At 53.8% G+C, this 13,566-nt stretch overlaps 1 protein-coding gene across 3 annotated transcripts in view; it reads right to left on the reverse strand.

Annotated features, from left to right (window-relative positions):
- Window positions 1-13,566, reverse strand: part of KIAA0586 (KIAA0586 ortholog) — a 111,776-nt gene that overhangs the window by 71,894 nt on the left and 26,316 nt on the right. For all 3 annotated transcript variants that reach the window (XM_077323966.1, XM_077323965.1, XM_077323967.1), the window contains exons 13-18: window positions 12,453-12,676; window positions 11,837-11,909; window positions 10,110-10,292; window positions 5,709-5,883; window positions 4,701-4,889; window positions 500-693 (exon numbers count right to left, since the gene is read on the reverse strand). In XM_077323966.1, the coding sequence (XP_077180081.1) occupies window positions 500-693; window positions 4,701-4,889; window positions 5,709-5,883; window positions 10,110-10,292; window positions 11,837-11,909; window positions 12,453-12,676 (1,038 nt within the window). The remainder of the gene's footprint in view (window positions 1-499; window positions 694-4,700; window positions 4,890-5,708; window positions 5,884-10,109; window positions 10,293-11,836; window positions 11,910-12,452; window positions 12,677-13,566) is intronic.

Consider the following 13,566-nt stretch of genomic DNA (forward strand, 5'->3'; position numbering starts at 1 on the left):
GCTACACAGGCAGACCACTGACCCACAGCAACCAGGGGGACAACAGGACAGCCTGGGCTGGCCCAAGAACGGCAGCAGCTTCAGAGCTTTCCTGCTGCCCAAAGGCAGGCCCCTCGTGGCAGTGGGCCCTAAGCAACCGCCCAAGGGGCCCGACCCTTGCAGCTAACTCTGCTTGCAGCTGCAGAGCCAGCATGGTGTAGTGGCTTCTAATCTGGCAAACTGGGTTTGATTCTCCGCTCCTCCACTTGCAGCCAGCTGGGTGACCTTGGGCTAGTCACAGTCCTGATGGAGCTGTTCTCTCAGAGCAGTCCCCTCGGGGCTCTCTCAGCCTTACCTGCGTCACAGGGTGGGGAGAGGAAGGGAAGGCAATTGTAAGCCCCTTTGAGACTCCTTCGGGCAGTGAAAAGCGGGGTATAAAAACAATTCTGATGAGGATGATGATGAAAAGATAAAGACGGGGGACCTTTATCGATGCAGTTCAGCACTTCGAGTTCCTTACCTGCACAGAGAGTTGAGGCGGATCCCTCTTCTCCGACTTCATCTCTAGGACCGCAATGTTGGGCTTCTGGACGCGCGGCTGTGGCTGAGGCTGTGGGGGAGCAGGAGGAACTGAGGTCGTCATGGTGACCGGGTGGAATTTGCCTATGGTTACCCCTGAAAGTTCCGGCAAGATGCTGTTGATTTGTTTCTGGCCTAATGGAAATGCCCAAAGGCACAAGAAAGAAAAGGGGGAAAGAAAGGTGAGATGGAAGAGAAGCATCCTTAATGAATTGTGGAGTAGAAGTCATATTGTAAACCAGGGGTAGTCAAACTGCGGCCCTCCAGATGTCCATGGACTACAATTCCCAGGAGCCCCCTGCCAGCATTGGCTGGCAGGGGGCTCCTGGGAATTGTAATCCATGGACATCTGGAGGGCCGCAGTTTGACTACCCCTGTTGTAAACAAAATAAAAATGGACAAGGGTGATTGAGGTCAAAGATGACATACTCCTTTACAAGCATCATAAATTCAAGACAGTAAAGCAGACCCATAGCAGAGTTAAGAACACAAGAGCCCTGTAGGATCAAACCAGCAGTCCAGCAGTCCTCTGGAGGGCCAGCAACAGGGCAGAGAGGCCGAGGCCTTCCTAAGGACATCAGGAGAGCCCTGCTGGGTCAGACCAGGGGTCCATCCAGTCCAGCCTCCTGTCTCACACAGGGGCCAGCCAGTTCCTCTGGAGGGCCAGCAACAGGGCAGAGGGGCCGAGGCCTTCCTAAGAACATCAGGAGAGCCCTGCTGGGCCAGACCAGGGGTCCATCCAGCCAAGCCTCCTGTCTCACACAGGGGCCAGCCAGTTCCTCTGGAGGGCCAGCAACAGGGCAGAGAGGCCGAGGCCTTCCTAAGGACATCAGGAGAGCCCTGCTGGGCCAGACCAGGGGTCCTTCTAGTCCAGCCTCCTGTCTCACACAGGGGCCAGCCAGTTCCTCTGGAGGGCCAGCAACAGGGCAGAGAGGCCGAGGCCTTCCTAAGGACATCAGGAGAGCCCTGCTGGGCCAGACCAGGGGTCCCTCCAGTCCAGCCTCCTGTCTCACACAGGGGCCAGCCAGTTCCTCTGGAGGGCCAGCAACAGGGCAGAGAGGCCGAGGCCTTCCTAAGGACATCAGGAGAGCCCTGCTGGGCCAGACCAGGGGTCCCTCCAGTCCAGCCTCCTGTCTCACCCAGGGGCCAGCCAGTTCCTCTGGAGGGCCAGCAACAGGGCAGAGAGGCCGAGGCCTTCCTAAGGACATCAGGAGAGCCCTGCTGGGCCAGACCAGGGGTCCCTCCAGTCCAGCCTCCTGTCTCACACAGGGGCCAGCCAGTTCCTCTGGAGGGCCAGCAACAGGGCAGAGAGGCCGAGGCCTTCCTAAGAACATCAGGAGAGCCCTGCTGGGCCAGAGCAGGGGTCCATCCAGTCCAGCCTCCTGTCTCACACAGGGGCCAGCCAGTTCCTCTGGAGGGCCAGCAACAGGGCAGAGAGGCTGAGGCCTTCCTAAGGACATCAGGATAGCCCTGCTGGGTCAGACCAGGGGTCCATCCAGTCCAGCCTCCTGTCTCACACACAGTGGACAGTCAACAACAGGGCACAGAGATCAAGGTCCAACTGCCTGCTGTCAGTGAGATTCAGAAGCTGACTGCCTCCAACCACAGAGGATCCTTTGAGCCAGCTTGGTGTAGTGGTTAAGAGCAGCAGCTTCTAACCTGGCGAGCTAGGTTTGATTCCCCCCTCCCCTCCACAGGCAGCCAGGTGGGTGATCTTGGGCTAGTCTGACTGAGCAGTAATATCAGGGCTCTTTCAGCCTCACCTCCCTCACAGGGTGTCTGTTGTGGGGAGGGGAAAGGGAAGACGAATGGAACCCACTTTGAGACTCCTTTGAGCAGTAAAAAACAGGGTATAAACACCAACTCTTCTTCTTCTTCTTGAGTCACCAGGGCAGAACAGCCACTGATAAGCCTCTCCTCTATAACAGTTACATTGTCATACACAATGCAAGGCACACCCTGAAATATCTATGTCTGCTGGACAGACCATGCGTATGCACCTAAAATCTTGGGAGATATTCTACAGCCAGAGAAGGGACAGGAGTTTGCATGGAGCGGAGGCCTGCTCCTTCAGTCTACTGTACATAACGGCCCCCATGGTGAGGACAAAGGGTGGCCCAGCCTCAATCGGATTTACAACCAGGGGCTCAACCAAGCAGGCTGCCTCTGAGGTAGTTCAGCTTCACCTAAGAAATATAAGAGGTTATTGCCAAGAAGCGTGGTTAGGATTCAATAGTGCAGGGGGTTGGACTAGATGACCGATGAGGACCCTTCCAACTCTATGATTTTATGATTCTATGAAAGGCTCAGTTGGCACGGTCCCCTCGCTGCCAGAACCGGCATGAGTTCAACACGTTCCCCTGGTTTGCTTCTGCGGCTCGCCCATTTAAGACTCCTTCCATGCAATGCTGGATAATGCGCTTTCAGTGTGCTTCTGCGGGTGGGTTTATCCTGTGCAGAAACAGGAAAATCAGCTCCTACGGGTACACTGGAAGTGCACTGTCCGACGTGTGCTAAGGATCTGGGAAACCCTGGAAGGCCAGGTTTGATGCCTCCCTCCTCTACATGCAGCCAGCTGGGTGACTTTGGGCCAGTCACAGACCTGTCAGATCTCTTCTTGCAGAGCAGTTATCTTGAAGATCCCTCAGCCCCCCCTACCTTTCAGGGCAGCTGTGATGGAGTGAGGGGGTGACACATTTCGCTAACTTTGCTCAGCTAGCAGAAATTGGATAAGATTTTTGCATCCAGAATGGTTTTCTGAAGCAGCAGGCCCAGCTTGCGGGAGAGAATACACTTTGGAAGGCAGCTTTCGATAAGCCTGCGGAAGAAGGACCCCCATAGCTAGTGTTGATGTTATGTTAATGTCGAATTATTGATTTCGATTTCGATTTATATACCGCCACTCATGACAAGCCATCTCGTGTTGGTTCACAATAAAAATACAATGCAGAGCCCATTAAAAAACAAAACCCTTAAACAGTAAAATTGAAATCGAAATAAAGAGGAAGGTGGAGGTGTAATAATTCCTAAAATCCTCTCTCAAGGCTAATCTCAAGGCTAAAGGAAGAAGCTACTGCTGCTTATTTAAACCATTTAGGGCTGGGGGGGGGGGAGGCAAGGAAGCAGCTTTTGGGAACTTTCTGGAGGCTGGCTCCGTGGCTGCGGGGTGGTCCCGTGGGATGACCAAGGGGGTGGGTACCCCAGGTTATTGGTTGATTCATAAGGGGATCATCCCTCCTAGCGTCCAACAGGAAGGTATTTAATCTTACGTGATTTTAGTATTCTCTGCACAGGTGCCTTTTGGGGATTGATCCCAGCTGTGTCCCTGTGTTTCTATTCTTTTGCAGTTGAATAAAAATCATTAAATGGGTTTCTAGCCTAGTGGCCATTCATAGAATCATAGAATTTAGTCCAATCCCCTGCACTATGCACTCACAACCCTGTTCCACTGAGAAACCGCTCTCACTGTCAGGAACTTCTTCCGGCGGTTTAGACGGAATTTAGAATAATAGAATCACAGAGTTGGAAGGGACCTCCTGGGTCATCTAGCCCAACCCCCTGCACTGTGCAGGACACTCACAACCCTATCATTTATCCAGTGTCACCTGCCAGTCCCTTGAGCCTTCACAGAATCAGCCTCTCCGTCAGATGGCTCTCCAGCCTCTGTTTAAAAATCCCCAAAGATGGAGAACCCACCACCTCCCGAGGAAACCTGTTCCACTGAGGAACCGCTCTGACAGTCAGGAACTTCTTCCGGATGTTGAGATGGAATTCAGAATCATAGAACCATAGAGTTCAAAGGGACTTCCTGGGTCATCTAGTCCAACCCCCTGCACTATGCAAGACACTCACAACCCTCTCGCTCACCCACTGTCACCTGCCACCCCCTTGAACCTTCACAGAATCAGCCTCTCCGTCAGATGGCTACCCAGCCTCTATTAAAAAATTAAACAGAGAATAGAATGATGGGTGCAGCTTGAGTTCCCCATTATGGAGAAAGGTGCAGCACAACACATTAAATAAAATCAAATATCAAAACCACCCAGAAAAGTCCCTGGTGAGCTTCCACCGGAAGCCGCCAGAGGGTCTGCTCTGAAGTGCAATGCGTGAAAGGTGGACTCTTCAAGGGGTTCCGTTCCTACCCAAAGGGACAGCCATGGGGATGAGATGCCCTTCCAGGGGACCCGAGGCACCCGGCCCCTCTCGGGTGGGGCTGAAGAGATACTGGAGTTCCCGGCAAGGAGCGGAGAGCGGACGTGGCTTTCTAGGACTGGTGTCTTTGCCGAGGGCACAGGGACCCGTCTGCGTCCTCGCAGATTTTACTTTGGTGCCTGGAAGGAAAATTAAACAATATATTATTATCATTGTCACTGTCATTGTCATTATTACATCTTACCTGCCCAACGGCTTGTGGTGGGTTACAAAGTCTGTATAGAAAACCCCGGTAAAAATTCCCCTTAAAACCACAGACATGAAAGGACAATATAAATAAGCTGCAGCGAAAACCAAATAGCAGCAAATCCACCCTGTTCCCCCAGGATAGTCTCCAGGGGGGAGGAAGAAGAGGGGCAGATGAAATTCTATGACCGCCATTCACCATAGCCGTATCTTCAAACCTGAGGGGGGTCATATAGATCAGGGGTAGTCAACCTGTGGTCCTCCAGATGTTCATGGACTACAATTCCGATGAGCCCCTGCCAGCATTTGCTGGCAGGGGCTCATGGGAATTGTAGTCCATGAACATCTGGAGGACCACAGGTTGACTACCCCTGGTATAGATCTTCCTTAGCATGCCGGTCTCAACCACACCCCTGGCGGAAGAGCTCCGTCTTGCAGGCCCTGCGGAAAGCCGGAAGCTCATTCCACCAGGTAGGGGCCAGGACCGAAAAGGCCCTGGCCCTGGTTGAGACCAGACGCGCTTCTCGGGGGCCGGGAATGACCAACATTCTTCAGCCAGCAGGAGATGAGATGGACGTGGGTCCTGATCTGCCTTGCACCGTGGCTGTTGTGGAAGCAAGAGGCAGGCTGCAAAGCCCCACACATCCCCACAAGCTGATTGGACGAAGAGTGGGATTAAATACAAACAGTAGAGGCCATTGGGAAATCAAAGCAAGTGGCATTCGAAGGGCTGCACAGGAGGAGGGGCCCACCTCTGACACTTTCGATTAATTTCGGTCTCGGAGGCTTGAGTTTGGGAGGGGGAGAGTTGATCCTGAGATACGGCGATTTCTTCAGCGTGCTCCTGTGGCCCTGGTAAGCCGGCTTCCCGTAAATCCGAGAGAGCTGCCCTTCGCTTGGGATCACAGAGCTCATTTTCGGAAGCGCCTGCACAGAGACAGAAAACACCGTTTGGAAAGTTCTGTCGAAAGGTCGATGAGGGAGGAGCCAAGAGAGAAAACTCTCCTTTAAAAAAAGCGAGCAAAAAAAGAACCTCAATTTCCCCAAACTTCTATGTTCCATCTAATTTTGCAGTTAGAAGGGGCCATACAGTCCATCTAGTCTAATTCCTCTGCTCAGTGCAGGATCAGCCCGAAGCATCCTAAAGCATCCAAGAAAAGTGTGTATCCAACCTTTGCTTGAAGACGGCCAGTGAGGGGGCGCTCCCCACCTCCTTAGGCAGCCCCTTCCACTGCTGAACTAGACTCCTAGAATCCTAGAGTGGGAAGGGGCCATGCAGGCCATCTAGTCCCACCCCCTGCTCAGTGCAGGATCAGCCTCCAGCATCCAGGAGAAGGATCTGTCCAGCCGCTGCTTGAAGACGGCCAATGAGGGGGAGCTCCCCACCTCCTTAGGCAGCCCCTTCCACTGCTGAACTAGACTCCTAGAATCCTAGAGTGGGAAGGGGCCATGCAGGCCATCTAGTCCCACCCCCTGCTCAAGGCAGGACCAGCCTCAAGCATCCAGGAGAAGGATCTGTCCAGCCACTGCTTGAAGACGGCCAGTGAGGGGGAGCTCCCCACCTCCTTAGGCAGCCTATTCCACTGCTGAACTAGACTCCTAGAATCCTAGAGTGGGAAGGGGCCATGCAGGCCATCTAGTCCCACCCCCTGCTCAAGGCAGGACCAGCCTCAAGCATCCAGGAGAAGGATCTGTCCAGCCACTGCTTGAAGATGGCCAGTGAGGGGGAGCTCCCCACCTCCTTAGGCAGCCTATTCCACTGCTGAACTAGACTCCTAGAATCCTAGAGTGGGAAGGGGCCATCCAGGCCATCTAGTCCCATCCCCTGCTCAGTGCAGGATCAGACTCAAGCATCCAGGAGAAGGATCTGTCCAGCCGCTGCTTGAAGACGGCCAGTGAGGGGGAGCTCCCCACCTCCTTAGGCAGCCCCTTCCACTGCTGAACTGGACTCCTAGAATCCCAGAGTGGGAAGGGGCCATCCAGGCTATCTAGTCCCACCCCTGGTCAGTGCAGGATCAGCCTCAAGCATCCAGGAGAAGGATCTGTCCAGCCGCTGCTTGAAGACTGCCAGTGAGGGGGAGCTCCCCACCTCCTTAGGCAGCCCCTTCCACTGCTGAACTGGACTCCTAGAATCCCAGAGTGGGAAGGGGCCATCCAGGCCATCTAGTCCCACCCCTGCTCAGTGCAGGATCAGCCTCAGGCATCCAGGAGAAGGATCTGTCCAGCCGCTGCTTGAAGGCGGCCAGTGAGGGGGAGCTCCCCACCTCCTGAGGCAGCCCCTTCCACTGTTGAACTAGACTCCTAGAATCCTAGAGTGGGAAGGGGCCATCCAGGCCATCTAGTCCCACCCCCTGCTCAAGGCAGGACCAGCCTCAAGCATCCAGGAGAAGGATCTGTCCAGCCACTGCTTGAAGACGGCCAGTGAGGGGGAGCTCCCCACCTCCTTAGGCAGCCCCTTCCACTGCTGAACTAGACTCCTAGAATCCTAGAGTGGGAAGGGGCCATGCAGGCCATCTAGTCCCACCCCCTGCTCAGTGCAGGATCAGCCTGAAGCATCCAGGAGAAGGATCTGTCCAGCCGCTGCTTGAAGACGGCCAGTGAGGGGGAGCTCCCCACCTCCTTAGGCAGCCCCTTCCACTGCTGAACTAGACTCCTAGAATCCTAGAGTGGGAAGGGGCCATCCAGGCCATCTAGTCCCACCCCCTGCTCAAGGCAGGACCAGCCTCAAGCATCCAGGAGAAGGATCTGTCCAGCCACTGCTTGAAGACGGCCAGTGAGGGGGAGCTCCCCACCTCCTTAGGCAGCCTATTCCACTGCTGAACTAGACTCCTAGAATCCTAGAGTGGGAAGGGGCCATCCAGGCCACCTAGTCCCACCCCCTGCTCAGTGCAGGATCAGACTCAAGCATCCAGGAGAAGGATCTGTCCAGCCGCTGCTTGAAGACTGCCAGTGAGGGGGAGCTCCCCACCTCCTTAGGCAGCCCCTTCCACTGCTGAACTGGACTCCTAGAATCCCAGAGTGGGAAGGGGCCATCCAGGCCATCTAGTCCCACCCCTGCTCAGTGCAGGATCAGCCTCAGGCATCCAGGAGAAGGATCTGTCCAGCCGCTGCTTGAAGACGGCCAGTGAGGGGGAACTCCCCACCTCCTTAGGCAGCCCCTTCCACTGCTGAACTGGACTCCTAGAATCCCAGAGTGGGAAGGGGCCATCCAGGCCATCTAGTCCCACCCCCTGCTCAGTGCAGGATCAGCCTGAAGCATCCATGAGAAGGATCTGTCCAGCCGCTGCTTGAAGACGGCCAGTGAGGGGGAGCTCCCCACCTCCTTTGGCAGCCCCTTCCACTGCTGAACTAGACTCCTAGAATCCTAGAGTGGGAAGGGGCCATGCAGGCCATCTAGTCCCACCCCCTGCTCAGTGCAGGATCAGCCTCAAGCATCCAGGAGAAGGATCTGTCCAGCCGCTGCTTGAAGACGGACAGTGAGGGGGAGCTCCCCACCTCCTTAGGCAGCCCCTTCCACTGCTGAACTAGACTCCTAGAATCCCAGAGTGGGAAGGGGCCATCCAGGCCATCTAGTCCCACCCGCTGCTCAGTGCAGGATCAGCCTCAAGCATCCAGGAGAAGGATCTGTCCAGCCGCTGCTTGAAGACGGCCAGTGAGGGGGAGCTCCCCACCTCCTTAGGCAGCCCCTTCCACTGCTGAACTAGACTCCTAGAATCCTAGAGTGGGAAGGGGCCATGCAGGCCATCCAGTCCCACCCCCTGCTCAGTGCAGGATCAGCCTCAAGCATCCAGGAGAAGGATCTGTCCAGCCCCTGCTTGAAGACCACCAGTGAGGGGGAGCCCCCCACCTCCTTAGGCAGCCAAGTCCACTGCTGAACTACTCGGACTGTGAACAATTTTTTCCCTGATATCTAACCGATATTGTTCTACATGTAGCTTAAACCAATTAGTTCAAGTCCTGTCCTCTGCTTCTAACAGGAAACGCTCCTTGCCCTCCTCAAAGAGCAGCCATTCTGTGGCTGCCGCCACCGTAATATGTCAGAAGGCAGACTTACCTGCTGAGGTTCAAGCCTTAGAGTCCCTAGGGTTGCCAGTCCCCCCACTGAAGGCAGGGAATCCCCTGCCCCCAAGCCCTGTGCTCCCCCCACCCCATGATCACCCGGCTGGCAGGAATACAAAGGAGGAGCAGGAGGGAGCCTAGACTACATCACATGGCATCTTAGAGCTGGAAGGGACCTCCACAGTCATCTAGTCCAACCACTTGCAGAATGCAGGAAAATCACAGCTACCGGCCTACCCACAGTGACCCCAATTCCATGCCCAGATGTTGCCCCCGACCCCCTGCCCAGCCTGGCCTGGAGGAAATTTGCCTTCTGAGCCCAATTTAGTGATTGGCATGTCCCTGGGCATGCAAGAAAGGGCCTCAAGAGCCAAGCACTGACACAGTCCATTCTGCCCACCCACTCACAATCTGTCTAAGTTCACAGAATCAGCATTTCTGTCAGATAGCTATCTAGCCTCTGCTTAAAAATTTCCAAAGATGGAGAACCCACCACCTCCCGAGGAAGCCTGTTCCACTGAGAAACCACTCTAAATGCCAGGAACTTCTTCTGGAGGTTTAGATGGAATTTAGAATCATAGAATCCTAGAGTTGGAAGGGACCTCCTGGGTCATCTAATCCAACCCCCTGCACTATGCAGGACACTCCAAACCCTCTCGCTCACCCACTGTCACCTGCACCCCCTTGAGCCTTCACAGACTCAGCCTCTCCGTCAGATGGCTATTCAGCCTCTGCTTAAAAATCTCCAAAGATGGAGAACCCACCACCTCCCGAGGAAGCCTGTTCCACTGAGAAACCGCTCTCACTGACAACTTGGCAACATGAGTTCCAGTTTGTACCCGAAGGGACATCAGGGCAACACTGGCACTTGGGCATGACCTCTATGGCAGATGCGATTTTTACCAAGGAATTGTGTTTTGCCAGGAAGTTCTGAAACGAGGACGTCACTTTTGGTGCACGCTGGAAACGATGCCAATACGTCGCTGGCCTCAGAGCCTGGTCCTCCCTCCTGTTCCTGGTATGTCTCCCCAGTACCCGCCCTTGGCCAGGAGGGACCTAGCAACCCTAATGGGCCCTGGCAGTTGCCTTCTCACATGACGTGCTGGTTTATGAGCCGGTCTTGCAGCAGGCAGGAGCCTTTTGGCGGCGTTTCCTTGGGGGTGCCGAAGCTGCGGTTTCGTTTCTCTGCTGCCGTCCGCCGGCCTGACCGTCTGCCTGGCCTTCCGGAGGTCTTCATCAGGTCTGTCTTCCTCCCAGGCCTTCCTTGCCATTTCCTCCTGGGTACAGATCATAGGTCCATTCAGTCTTTTAAATGTTATCAGCAAACGGCATACAAAACATTTGTGTTTAAAACTACGTCAAATGGATGGATCACTAAGGTTATCTTGATGAGGCACAGGTGGGCTTCAGGCATGGTAGGTCGACAAGGAATCAGTGTCTAAGTTAGAATCATAGAATCATAGAGTTGGAAGGGGCCATAGAGGCCATCTAGTCCAGCCCCCTGCTCAATGCAGGATCAGCCCAAAGCATCCTAAAGCATCCAAGAAAAGTGTGTATCCAACCTTTGCTTGAAGACTGCCAGTGAGGGGGAGCTCCCCACCTCCTTAGGCAGCCTATTCCACTGCTGAACTACTCTGACTGTGAACATTTTTTTCCTGATATCTAGCCTATATCATTGTACTTGAAGTTTAAACCCATTACTGTGTGTCCTCTCCTCTGCAGCCAACGGAAACAGCATCCTGCCCTCCTCCAAGTGACAACCTTTCAAATACTCAAAGAGGGCTCTCAAGTTTAGATTGTCTTATTGAAAAACATGTTTGTCCTGCAAAGGCTCTTTGGCAGCCTTTGTAGACCTCAAAGCCGCCTTTGATACAGTTCCTCGTGGGCCGCTGTGGCTCAGACCACCAAACTCTGCTATAGATAAATACTTCCATCTAATCCAGGATTTCTCAACCAGGGTTTTGTGAAACCCTGGGGTTTCTTGACAACCCTGGAAGAGCTTCCCGAATGGATGGGAGTTCATTCATTTTGTATACATTTTTAAAATTGGTTAAACATTTACTGGGTGATATGACCATACATGGTCAAGTTGACCTGCCCTCTTTTCCCAAAATGACTAGGGATGGGCCTGGAGGGGGTGGGAAGGAGAGGGGTCCCGGGTGGGTGTGCCCACAGCTCTGCTTCCCAACCATGTTCTGCACAACTGAAGTTTCTCAAAGCCTGAAAAATATTTCAGGAGTTGCTCAATGGTAACAAAGTTGAGAAAGGCTGCTCTAACTTGGCCCCAATGACTGACACAGCTACTCTCTTTGCAATCCTCACGACAGCCCCGCACGCTTATCCTCAATGTGAGTGAGTGGGAAGAAGGGACTGTGTCCATGCTTGGCTCTTGTGATCCTTTCTTGTATGCCCAGGGAAATGCCGATCTCCACTTTGGGGGCAGGAGGTGAATTCCTTCCAGGTCAGACTGGCCTGGGACCCTGGTTTGGGGGAAGCATCATCTGGGCATGGAATTGGGGTCATTGTGGGTGGGCAGGTAATTGAGAGTTTCTTGCATTGTGCAGGGGGTTGGACTGGATGACCCTGGAGGTCCCTTCCAACTCTTTGTTTCTACATTGTCCATGGGGCTGGCGGGATCTGAACATCCATAGGGGTGCGAATTGGGGACTTCCAGCTTCTCGGCCTTGAAACCTTTTGGCATCTTGGGGTCTCTACTCATGTCGCTGAAACGGCTGGCACGACTTCAAGCCCATTCAAAACAAGGTTTGCTTTCCAAAGCAGGTAGCATCCCGCTGCTTTGCTCAGCTAACGGCAACCTCACCTGGATTTCCAGGCTGATGGTTTTAATCCACTCGTCCACAGTCTTTCTGATCCGGATCTCCTCCAGGACGTCCCTAAAAAAGATTACGGGGAAAAGAAAAAGGTAAAGACATGATCTCACACACCCGCTCCGAGTTCTGTTGGCGCCCTTCTTTCTGCTCCCTGCAAGCAGCAACAGTCATGAGCAGAAACTGCTGATGCAAAACCTTTCTTGAAATAAGGTTAATGAGGCTGCCAATTCTGGGTTAGGAAATTCCTTCAGATTTGGGTGGCGAGAGGGGGGGGGGAGCCTCAGGGAGGGAAGGAGATGGACCTCAGTGGGATATCAAATTCCAGATCAGACTTAAGGTTCTGGTTGATATGGATTATATAGATTTGTGGAACACAATTGAGTCATAGACCGTTTATGCACTGGGAACTTCACTGCCCCACCCCCCTGTCAGGAGCACAGATCGGGGGTTGATGAAGTGCACCAGGCCAAATGCTCCCCCATGTGGGTGCAGGAAGAGGTGGGGCAGCCTGCCATGACTAAAACTCCAGCCTGCAGCCCAGCATGAAACATCCAGTGCATAAACGGTCATACACACACTTTAGCCACAGTCTGTCCATGAGATTACCTGTTGGCTGTCAAAGCGTCAATGAACGAATGCAGCGCGGTGCCGTCCCTGGCACGAACGATGGCCTCTAAGTTCTCCTCGAGAACCTTCTTGTTCTTGCGCACCACCCGCAGGATCCGTTCCGCGTCCCTTACGATGGACTTGGGGGCCTTGGCCGTCTGGAGGAGGGGCGGCTTGGGGAGTTGCGGAGCTTCTGGGAGGCTTGGGACAGCCCGTTCTCTCTGCTGAAATGGGAAAGTAGGCCGACAGAGCTGCTCTTATGGACTTGAAGGGGGCCTTGGAAGGACACAGAAGCAAGCTGGCTGATCTAACCCTACGCTTGCAAGAGCGGTCTGTGTTGGGAGACAGGAAAAAGAGAAGGAAGAAGAAGAGCTGGGGGGGTTTATACCCCATTTTTCACTGCCCAAAGGAGTCCCAAAGCAGCTAACAATCACCTTCCCTTCCTCTCCTATCAACACACCCTGTGAGGCAGGTTGGGCTCAGAGAGCTCTAGGAAAACTGCTGAGAGAAGAGCTCTAAGAGAACTGTGACTGGCTCAAAGTCACCCAGCTGACTGCATGTGGAGGAGCGGGGGAATCAAATCTGGCTCTCCAGATCGAGGGCCACTGCTCTTAACCACTCCATCATGCTGGCTCAAGGAAGTATGCCTGGCATCGGCCAGAGTCTTCTCAGCCCTGGCACTCTCTGAAAGGAAGTAGCACCCAGACAAAGTCAGGGCCCTGCTGGAGCTCACGGAGTTCCACAGGGCCTGCAAGATGGAGCTCTTCCGCCAGGCATTTGCTTGGGGCCAGAGGGGCCGATAGCATCTAACTGCTTCACCTCTTCCCCCCTCCAACACAATGTAAGTAGGGTGGGGCTCTGAAGTGGATTCTCTCTCGGTGTTGGCAGCTGTAAATTATGGATTTCAAATTAGGAACTGTGGTTTTAACTATTAGCTGTTGATTCTGCTTAACTGTTATGAATTTTATGGTATTTAATGTTCAGAGGGCAGCTGCTGAGACGGGCAGCATGAAATAAAATACATCAATAGCTTAAAGAAATGACTGCAGACCTAGGGTAAAGGTGGCATAAAGGTAAAAGGTAAAGGTATCCCCTGTGCAAGCACCGAGTCATG

The sequence above is a fragment of the Paroedura picta genome, chromosome 2, assembly GCF_049243985.1.
Source record: "Paroedura picta isolate Pp20150507F chromosome 2, Ppicta_v3.0, whole genome shotgun sequence".
Lineage (NCBI taxonomy): Eukaryota > Metazoa > Chordata > Lepidosauria > Squamata > Gekkonidae > Paroedura > Paroedura picta.